At 42.5% G+C, this 11,219-nt stretch overlaps 1 protein-coding gene across 2 annotated transcripts; it reads right to left on the reverse strand.

Moving 5' to 3' along the window:
* Positions 1 to 8,693: 8,693 nt before the first annotated feature.
* On the reverse strand, positions 8,694 to 10,326 carry LOC147460137 (uncharacterized). 2 transcript variants are annotated; one of them, XM_086509968.1, is made up of 3 exons: positions 9,657 to 10,326; positions 9,428 to 9,483; positions 8,694 to 9,330 (listed from the first exon to the last, which is right to left on the reverse strand). In XM_086509968.1, exons 1-3 carry the CDS (start codon positions 9,766 to 9,768, stop codon positions 8,893 to 8,895), a joined length of 606 nt encoding a protein of 201 aa, XP_086366094.1. In that variant the 5' UTR covers positions 9,769 to 10,326; the 3' UTR covers positions 8,694 to 8,892. The 2 variants fall into 2 exon arrangements, with proteins under 2 accessions (XP_086366094.1, XP_086366092.1); XM_086509966.1 differs by having other exon boundaries at positions 8,694 to 9,348; positions 9,657 to 10,325.
* Positions 10,327 to 11,219: the final 893 nt, after the last annotated feature.

The following is an 11,219-nucleotide window of genomic DNA, read 5'->3' on the forward strand; positions in this document are numbered from 1 at the left end:
ATCATCAATGTTCTAGCTTAAGCATTAGGTAGCTGCCCATCAAAAATCTTTGAACTGTATCTGCCATATCTTCAAAGCATTCAATCATGGATAACTTGTTTAGTGAACCCCGCCAGACTCAAGTGCTCGAGTTAATGTTGCACACGGCTTGACCATTAATCTCTCTCTTAAGGAACCCTATCAAGCTCAAGTATGCCTTAATCTGTCTGCACACAGAATGGTCGTCAAGTCCTTTACTTCAAGTTCTTGTAGCAGAACCAACCCAAAAGATGTGAAGATACTTCATTAATTGTCCAAAGAAGTTAGCTGGAAGCCAGCCATGTTATCTTATTGAATGCATAACCAAACACTCTTCTAACTTAGCATAATCTAGAAAACAAAATCTTGCATCATGCAGCCTGCTACATCAGGCATCTAGTATCCTCTGCATCTGCAACTTGCACTTTAGTAACCCCCAGGATCAAATGGAGTAATAAGAAATTTCCCACACATTGGAGCATCATAATATCCACATGAGTATACATTTCTGGTTTCAATCAACATCAAGCATTTCTGGTGCAAATATGCTACCCCTGGTTCAAATAGCACACAATTACTATGCATACTTAACAGCATCCATCCATATTGAATCTACTTATGAATATCCTTAGAATCTCCTGGATCAAACACCATCGATATCACATAGCATTGATGGGCTCCGCAGTATACTACAACTTCACCTGAAGCATAGTGCAGCACCCACATCTCATAAACTTTTGGCAACTTAAGCTCGTTACAAGAAAGCATTAAAGAAATCTGACTCCTTTTTACTGGCAGCCAAGACATCACTGACATAAGCATCAATAGGAATAGCATCCAAATCCAGCCACATCTGGCACATTGTCCAAGCAAATGAAACACCTTAAGCAGTTTATGTTGTATCAAGGATGATTTAGCATCATCACCCCCTCTAGCTTCATAGCCATCATGAAAAAACTTGGGAGTCTCTCGACCTGTATCATCGGGCAAATTTTCACCTATTGGGATTTCAGCTTGATCATGAAAAATTGCTTTATCCTGAAGATCTTCATCCATAGCATCCTCAGAAAAATCACTCTTAGAAGTCTCAACATTAATCAAAACTGTAGGAGTTATCTCCGCATGCAGTCCTTCTACAAGCATAGATGTAAAGTCCCTGTCGATAACCTGTTCACAATCAATATGATCCAAGCAATCTTCATACCCCTCAATATCATCCTTTGCCTCATCTGCATCCATGTTACTTAGCAATACATTATAGAGCTATAAAGTCTCATCTGGAACCCCCTCTGAAGAGGTATATACATCAGAAAGCTCTTCTATACTGTCATAAACATATCCTTCAGATCTAGACAAAAATTCACCGATTATAGCATCCTCTTCTGTGATAGCATCATCTGCAAGCATATTGTTAGTAGCAATCATAGATTCATTGACATCCTCATGCTCATCCTGTGCTGGGTCCACAATCTTAGTCACTTCATCAGCTACTGTGTATATAATAGCTTTGTTTATGCAATCATCTGCAGCAAACATGTTAACATGCTTGCCTATAGTGCTGATAGTTTTAAAAATATCCTGTAGAGGCTCATCTGTTTGATGAACTCCTTTAGAATAACCCATGTCAAGGTCAACAGCTTGTGAACCACTTGCTGTACAGTCTATGTCTTCACTGGAACCATTATTAGAGGTAGCGTCCATGTGAGCAATCTTTGAAAAAAATTCATATAAGCCTGTTTCAACATCAAATTCATCGTTTACCTTTTCTTCGTTGCTCAAAATAAGCTCCTCTCGAACTGAATCTGCTACTTCCAACTCAACATTTTCTTTGGCTTTACTTCTTGCAGAAATATGCTCCCAGAATTCATCATAGTTGAGGATCTGCATCTAATCCCCTTCACCTTTACTGAAGACAACCTTATTTCGTTTTTTAATCTCCTTTATGTCCCGATCTAGAATCTTTGAGCTTTTGTAGATAAATTCCTCTGCAAAATACTCCCACCGTGTGGGATATTCTTATGCCAGTTCTTGAACCTGCTTTTTAAAATCCGAGTTTACAACCTCCTCAAAAGCTGTAATCATCCGATCTTCTAGAACATTTCGGCTCTTCATCTCAGCTTCATAACATGCAATAAAACCTTCTGGATCATATCCCTGAAAATTATAATACTGCTCCCGAACAGCATCAAGTGCTAGCTCTACATCATCATCAATCTGCTTTTTTATCTGCATGGCTTTTGCTTCCTGTAGATACCCCTGAACCAATTCCATCATTTTTGGCAAATTTGTAACTGCTATATTTTTATCAAATCCATTGGCATTGAAATCCTCAATAAACTGCTTTAACTGTTCTGGCATCTCCATCTTTACCTCCCACCCCGGCTCGTTTCACGTCGGGTTCACCAAAGATGTCGGGGGATATGTGTTCGCTACGTGAGCTGGGCAGGCGCCGGGCCTCTGGCTGTGGGAGGTGTGAAAGAGAGAGAACAAGAACAACAGATGTAACTTAATCTAGAAATCACCGTAATCATCAATTGATCAATTCAATACTTTGAGTACAGCTTAATCTTGAGCCAAGGCGGACTGTTAACAGCACTGTCACTTGGATTATCTGCTAACTAAGAGCTTAAGCTCCCGTTTATAGGATTAACCGGGCCGTTAACGACACCGGACTTAAAATAATGTTAATTCAATCTCTATTTGATGACGGTTATGGAAATTTCCTCCTGTCGCTTTATCTGCTTCAAATACCTCGTGGATTCTGCAAGCTTCGACTCTGCTCACTACATCAATCATCAAGCTTCAGTAGTCATTAATTATCCTGCTTTGTATGCTTGCACTTACTTATCTGCCGTTTCTGAATTTTTACGTCTCCTCTAATCCACTTGCTCTGATCGCCTTTGGTGCTCCGACTCTCTTTTTCTTGAGTACCTTATCTTGCCGGAATCTTCTTATCTACTCTTACCAAGCATCCTTTCCCTTGCCGAGATCTGCCTTACCTGCTCTTGCCAAGCATCCTTTGCCTTACCTAGTGCTTCACCGGATTCAAGCCTCGAGCTTGCTCTCCACTTAGCTAGCTTCGAGGATGAGAGCGATAGAGAGAGAGAGAGAGAGAGAGTTCTCTTTGTCCAAGCTCCGAAAGAGAGAGAGCTCGTGATTCCTTTCCAGCTTCGAGCACCCTCTTTCCTTGCTCGTTGCCCTTGTCCATCTCCCTTTTCTTCTCAAGGGCCGAGACAGAGAGTCGTTCCTTCATTAGCAAAGCCGAGGACGAGCCGAGAGAGAGAAACAGAGCGAGAGAGAGAGAGTAAGAACTCTTCTCGAGTATACGATGGAGAGAGAGAGGCTTCCTTCTTGCTTAAGCCAAGAGAGAGATGCTTTGGTTTCTCTCTCCTTCTCTACCTTCTTGCTCCCCGTCCAAGCTTCCTCTCCTCCATTGCCTGCTTCGTTCAAGCTCTCCCCTTGCTTCCTCGACCAAGCTCTTCCCTCTTCCTGCCTTCCTTCGAACCTCTCTGTTTTCTCCTCTTTCTCTTGATGATGCTCCTCTCGTTGATCTCCTTCGTTGCCTCTTGCTTCGCTCCCTTCTTGCCCTCGTTCAACTTGCCTCGAATACCTTATCATGCCAAAAAAAACTCCTATTTATAATTCCCTCCCTCCCTTAGCAACGACGGCGCAGTCGTTGCTAGGGAGTCCATAAAAATCATCCCCTGCTACTGCTGACATGGCAAGTCGGCATGGATGGAGCAACGCAGAATTTAGCCCTGCAGGTGCCGAAACGGCGCGCCTTTGCCTCCTCTTCACTTCCCTTGTCTATGTCGACGTCATCCGACGCTCGACCCGGCTAGCGTGAGTTGCTCTTCTCCTACGCAGTTCACTGCCCGCTGCCCTCCTTGCCATCTCCTTTTTCTCCTCCTTTCTTTCACATTCCACTGATTTCATTGAGTGGCCATTGGCCATGCCCCTTAATTGGGCGGCCAGCTTATTATATGGGCGGCCTTATGGCTTTGTAAGCCATATTAGGCATACTCATCGGCCAAAGCTTGCCAAGATTCTCCATTGGGCAACCATAGCCCCCTTGGCTTCCGGGCAGCCTTGCCACTCGGTTAAGTTGGGTGGCCCTTTAGCGGGCATTCCATTAAACATACATGCCGACCAAGCAATGCCAAGCAGTACAACTTTCTTCAGTAGTCCTTGACTAACAATATCATCGTGAATTGTACTACCCATATCAGCATCTCGAATAATGCCAAAAATTACCCAGCTCAGCAGCGCCGACAATTGACACCGGACTCTGTCTACCAAGCCGTAAATCCCTTTAGACTTCTCAAATTGCATAGAACGCATACGAACCCTACTGAGGTAGCCAAAATTCTCAGATGGCATTCCGACCGAGCGGACCGGGCTGGCACGAAATCGACCCCGGTGAATCTTTAACTGCCCATATCTTGGCAATCGTAACTCCGATTGCTGATCTGAAAAGACCGACGTGCTCCACAAAGTGAGCTCTTCAAGTTCGTGCTTTCATTTCAATTCTTTCACCTCAGCTGCAGTTGCCCAATCCGGTACGGATCTGCATTAACTCAAACTTCAAACTGCCATAACTTCTTCCCCGTAGCTCCAATCGACGAGCCATAAAGACAGGCCGGTAGAGCACTTCAAGCACTGCAGTTTTACATCATAATCTTCCATATGTGCTCACATCAAGCATAATCATTTTTTGCATCATTAAGGCATCTATTGGCCCTTTTAAGCTACATCTGGCATACATTAATAATTAAACTTGGCCTGTTAACAAGCCCTGATCGTTGCTCACTAAATGTGTAGGCTTCAAAGAAGCTTAGCTTGCATTTCTCTGCTCTTTTTCTCTACATGGCAGCGGAGCTGCACGACATCGTATCATCAACAAGATTAAAAACACGTTGAACTGGTAGTGGATGATAGTTATGGAGCCACTTAAACTGATATGTCATATCCTATAGAATCGATAATAAAAAGTGATCCATCACGTACATGAAGTATTCTTTCTAGAACAACTGAACATAGGACACAATTTGTTTCTGGTACAATATCATTTCGATGTTCGGTAGCATATGCTCTATTACGATCTGTGTCAAATCGATGTTTATAGCACAGATGAGTGGATAATCATATCGTCCACAATATTCACAAGAAGAAAAAGAATCTCTAGATAAACGTGGTTGTTTATTACTGGTAAAATTGTGTTCTTCATCATACTGACATGCCCAATAGTCATCTTCAGTATGGCCATATATGTTGCAGTAAGAACATTGCTTATTACGAAATTTGAGACGAGAGAAAATATTATCGCGACAACCACCTCTGCAATTTCTTCATTGAAATGGACGCCTTTGAGTATAAAAAGCACGTTCCATCTGTTGTGACTCAGTCTCCTATTGTGAAATCATAGTTGTATCATGACCGTTGAGAGTATTCAATTAAAGACATGCAGGCTTGGTTGAAATCGAGACCATCTGTATTAGAAAGAATGGTAACAATGTTAGCATAAGAAGAGTCCTTCACTGTGTCAAGGAGAAGTGTAATCAGTTTTTTTTTGTGGAACAGGATCACCAGCAGCAGCAAGTTGATTAATAATGTATTTGAAAGACTTTTATGTCCCTTCATGGCCATACCAACTTCATATTGTAACTTGTTAAGCAAACCTCTCAAATAAAGTAATTTTGTTTATAGATTTCTTCTGAACGTTTGCAATAATTAGGTACTTTCATACGTCGTGGAAAGTAGGCAGTTCATACATATCAAGCAAAAGGGAATCAGTAAGAGCAGAACGAATATATCGGCGAGCTGCTTTATCACGTCGTTGCCAATTCGTATATGCAACATGCCACTCTTTAAATACATGTCCTTCAGTTATAAGCATGTTGTCATGATCTGTATCAACAGGGTGAAGCCGACATACATGATTTTCAAGGACAATATCAAAGAGTTCATGGCCTTCAAGAATTAACAACATCTTTGCTTTCCAACCAAGAAATCCTTGGTCTTGGAAAAGAGAAACAAAACGTTGGCCAGAAGGAAAATCGTTGACAAAAATAGTCAGTCATATCTGGTTGTGAGAAGACGTGTAAGATAAGATTGCAGAATCTGCATACCATATATGGCCAAGGTTGTAATTGAGAACGAGAGAAATATGATGACTGTGTTCTGCCAATGATGAACGCAAGAAGGATGCTCATTAAACGTCCAAAGATGTGAGGGACGTCACCCAAAAAAGTAAGAAAAAGGAGACGTTAATAATAAAAAAGTCATCAAAATAGAGTGACGTGAGATGCGACATGAGACTCAAGATTGATGGTCGCAATATGAATAGCAAACTAAATTTGCTCAAAAAAGTTGATGCCAAAATTAGAAAACGATTGCGGATGCTTCAGGAACAAGCATGAGGACAAAACCTATGTTAAGTTCGATTGCAGTAAAAACAACGTAACTTTTTACTGTGAACTCCGTTTGCTGCAAACCTAGAACTCAAATCGAAGAGCTCAAGGAGACGAACAGGTTATGGAATAAAATTAGCATTGTGCTTTTTCCGTTTCTCCAAATTTGGAGCAGAACATTCCCGAAAATTGAGACGAAGTTGAAAGTGTCAAAAGACAAATCAACAAGAAAATGTATTCAATGATTCATCATATCGATTAGCAATAAACGCCACACAAAACACTAATCATATTCTTCTTAATACAAAAGAACCACATTTAACAAGAATCAATCCTCAAAAATAATTTTTTTAGCAATTCTGAATCTTACATGCGAATCACATACACATACTCTGTTTTGTCACGTTGAATTGAATCGGCGTGTGATCGTTACCGCTCAGATACCATGTTGGGATGTAGAGAGAGAGAGAGAGAGAGAGAGAGAGAGAGAGAGAGAGAGAGAGAGAGAAATGAGACAAGAAACACACCATGTACGCTCCCAAAAATTGATTGATATTGAGGACAAGATACAAATATATAGGTAAGACCAAGTTGAGTAAAGTGAGCCATATATAGCTCCAACACTGCAGCGAATGGGAGAGAGCAAGAACAACAAGCGAGTTAGAGAGAGAGAGAGAGGTGACGTTTTGTTCTTGCGGGGCTCTTCGAATCGCAAGAAGCAAGGTTCACTTCCTTCTCTAGCTCTTTGCAGGTTAAAGTTGGTGTGTGCGAAACCTTGCTCCCTACATGTGAGAGTACTTGGGACTTTCCTCGCCAAATAAAATATGGTAGGCGTTCATGTTTTCTTTGGCTGCACACACAGCTACGTTGTGAACAAGAGAAATAGTAAGCTTTAATAGACACATAATCTTTCAAAACATCACACTTTCTTAAGACCAAAGCAAAAGCACAAGTGTGCCCGTCGCTCCAATGGCAAGCATAGAAGAAGGCTACACCAATATAGCCTCGCCAGAAATGTAGAGAGTTGATAAAAATGCACACAAGAAAACGCAATGCAGGTCAATATGAGCTACCATGAACAATTCAACGACACGAAAGAATGAAGAAGAGCTGTGAAGTCGATGTAAGAAGTGATATGGAGCTCATTCGTGTTGGAATGAGGAGCCTCCAAAATGCGAAACTACAAGATATGTCCAACAGGGTCAAGTCAGGAAGAGAGACATGTTTTCAGCAGATGTAGAGAGAGGGCATCTCTCCATATGCAATGATGTACACTTTCACCTTGAAGGCATCTGGCAATACACAAGATACTAATATGGGCAAAAGAATTCATAAAGCACAAGAAGTGCTTGAGGAGCTTCGTGTCTGGGATGTCATCTCTTGGAATGCACTAATTGCAAGATATGCCCAAGTTGGTTAGGGCCAAGGATCTCTGGGTGTTTTTCAGCAGATGCGAAGCGAGGGTGTCTCTCTATATGCAAACACATACGCTCTAGGATGTTTTCAGTTGATGCGAAGCGAGGGTGTCTTATGAAATGCATGTTATCTCCTGGAGTGCACTAATTGCGGGATATGCCCAACAGGTTAAGGCCAAGAGGGTCTGTGCTATTTTTGGCGGATGCGAAGTGAGGGTGTCTCTCCTGATGCAATAACATACGCTTGCATCTTGAAGCTCTTGGCTGTTATGGGCGGATGCAAAGTGAGGATATCTCTCCAGATGCAATCACATATGCTTGCATCTTGAAGCTCTGGGGCTGTGTTCGGCAGATGCAAAGCGAGGGTGTCTCCGTACGCTTGGCCAAGAAGCTCTGGGCTTCGACAAATGCAAAGCGGCGGTGTCACTCCAAATGTAATCACATATGCTTTGGGGTGTTTTCTGTGGATGCGAAGCAAGTGTGTCTCTCGAGATGCAATGTTGTCTGAAGTAGTCAATTGGTTGCAAGGTATGTATATGGTCGAGGCATCTAATCTCTATGGTTGTGTGTTTGTGTCCTACATTTTGCATGTATCAAATATCAATGTAGCTTTGAAGTGTTTGAAGGGTAATGACATGTGTGAGGGTCTGACCTAGGATGGATTGTTTGAGTGTGTGTGGATGAATGCCAAAGCACACTAGTAGCTTGCAATGTGTGTGTGTGTGTGTGTGTGTGTGTGTGTGTGTGTGTGTGTGTGTGTGTGTGAGAGAGAGAGAGAGAGAGAGAAAGAGAGAGACATTCCAAAACGGTAATAGAGAAATGAGAGAGATATTTGTACTCATGATGAGCTTGCAAAATTGTATAAGATTGCCATTTGAAACAGTTTCGTAAGAGCGAGCAAGACCCGCCGGTATGCGGGTCGCGCGAGCAAGTGTATATTATATGTAAGGGCACCAACTAGCTATAATAAGTATTGAGGGGAGAGCAAAGCCAAAATTTGAAGGAAGATCGTGATTCGTGTATACACTAAATTCGATGGGTTAAAAAATTCAATTGTTGCGGGGAGGGTGGGGATGAGCCTCTGCATAATCCGCATGGAAAGCTCGCCTGTCATCCACTCTGTATTTGGGTCCTCTCATCTCTGCCCAGATGGTTTCCCTTTGCCTCTCCATCAGCTGCACATGTACATGCTTGTACGCCGTCCCGCCCCCATCATACAATTTTGTTGCAGGTTTCATGGGAACCTCTGCATGGATAAATCCAGCATCAGCTCTAGCACTAGCACTCCGTTGGGCTTCCTCATAGTTCATTCGCTCTGCATGTTTAATGGCTACCTTCTGCTGGTCGGCTATATTACGGCTGCTCAGCTTTCTGACGTACTCTTCATAATATTTAGCTGCCATGGAACTGGGTTCCTCTTCATCATCATGGCCTCTTTTCCTGGTGAAGTGGAGATGCTGATTGGCCAGATGGGTGGTTAATATTTCCTGCAATGTGCAGCATGACTGCAAGAGACTTTAATAGAGATGCAAAATAAATAAATTAAATGAAGATAAGAAATTGAAGCAGGGAAAATTCACCCACCAGCTCGCTGGCCGCTTGTAATTGAGGAGCCAATTTCCTAACCCTTGCTAGCTTTTCTGTCAGAACGGACCAATCAACATACAATAGAATTGTCAGAATCATGGCATTTAATGTCTCATACCTTCTAAGTTTAATGCACTCATGACATAACACTTCAATACTGTCAGCAAGCGGGTTTCTTTTCCTTTCCTTTTCTGCAGAATGCAAAATCCAAGTTTCAACTACATACCAGTGGGCAAGAAAGTGGAGCTGGTTGCTTTGAGTAGTAAGAGTAGGAGAGCAAGTATGCTGCAAACCATATTCTTTGCACACCTTGACTCTTGTTTTACCATCATGTGCATTGCAAACACCGCCTCGGAAGCTGTAATTATGACCCTTCGACTACGCCACCACAATCTTAGTCGATAATAGCTTAAGAGCTCCGAAGCTGTAATTATGACCTTCGACTACGCCACCACAATCTTAGTCAATAATAGCTTAAGAGCTTGCTCATCAAAGAGACTTCTATTAGCTTTGTGATGGTCTGCAGGCCCTTCAATTAAGTGGGTGCTACTACTAACTGCCCATTCTGCATTTTCTTTTTCTCTGTCAAAAAACCCAGGCTGAGAACCTCAGATGGAGCGCATGCATGCAAGCAAGCCACCAAAGTATCTATTACTCGATATAAACGTCGGCGATCGAGAATAGAGTGGTGAACAGAAAATATTCACAATATTACTGTGCTTCCATGGCTTCTTTTCCTTTTGCTTGAAAGAATGAAGGCGGAGCAGAGACAAAAGATTTGTTGGTTGCAAGGGGCCAGCTATGGAAAGCTCAGTACTATCAAGTTGGGGTTCTTGTGTGGCACAAAGTCAAGGGGGGGATAATTACTGATGAAGAGAGGGAATGGGGTAAAAGCTGCAGAGTGTGAGAGAGAGAGAGAGAGCTATAAGCTAAGAGTATTGCACTAGGGTTTAGGTTACGAGTACGGCCATATGAAGCGTGTGAACATTGAGGGTTGCTCACACTAGCTATTAGAATATAGTAGAATATAGGCCAAATCAGACAAACTATCTATGGATAAGATGTTTTGGCTGATTTGATCCGGCCTTGCAAGGAGCCTACTCGTCTCTATAATTCGAACTTCGAAGAAGGCCAAACGTCACTACCTAAGTTAGGCCTAAGTTCTAGGCTAAGTTCTAACACTTCCTCCCTCTTCCAAGGTGCAGTTCACATGGAGCTCTGGTTTGCAACTAGTTGCCAATCAGTTGCGAACTAGTTTGAGTTTCGTTCCGATGAGGTGTTGCGAGGAAAAAGTTTGTAATTGGTTGCAAACCGGTTGCGATGCTGCTCCTAGGGGAGGAGGTGGAGCAGGCTGGAAACCATGGAAAAGGACAAAACTTTGCTCACTTTTTCAGCTTCGCAGAGGAAAAATACGCCATTTTTCAATGCATTTCCAGATTTTTCTCTTTTCATGGGAACTGAGTAGTTGCTGCTTGCCAATCGGTAGCCGGTTGCGAGCCATGGTTCCACGTGAACTGCCTCCAAGAAGCCATAGCCATAAGGCCAAATGTCATCCACTACCTATGTTAGGCCTAACTTATAACACTCCCTCCCTCTTCCATTGATTGGTACCCTTCTGAATGCTGAAAATGTATTTAAAAAATGAGGCTAACTAAAATTCAATGCACATGATATGGAGGGTCTACACATCGTGGACGCTCGGTCGATTGTAAAGTTTGAAAACTCAACATTGGAGTTGTAGGCCTATACGGCCCGTCCTTGATCCCCTCCCAACGACACTGGTTAAATA

Source organism: Adiantum capillus-veneris, chromosome 4 (assembly GCF_014529385.1).
Source record: "Adiantum capillus-veneris isolate H3 chromosome 4, ASM1452938v2, whole genome shotgun sequence".
Taxonomy (NCBI): Eukaryota; Viridiplantae; Streptophyta; class Polypodiopsida; order Polypodiales; family Pteridaceae; genus Adiantum; species Adiantum capillus-veneris.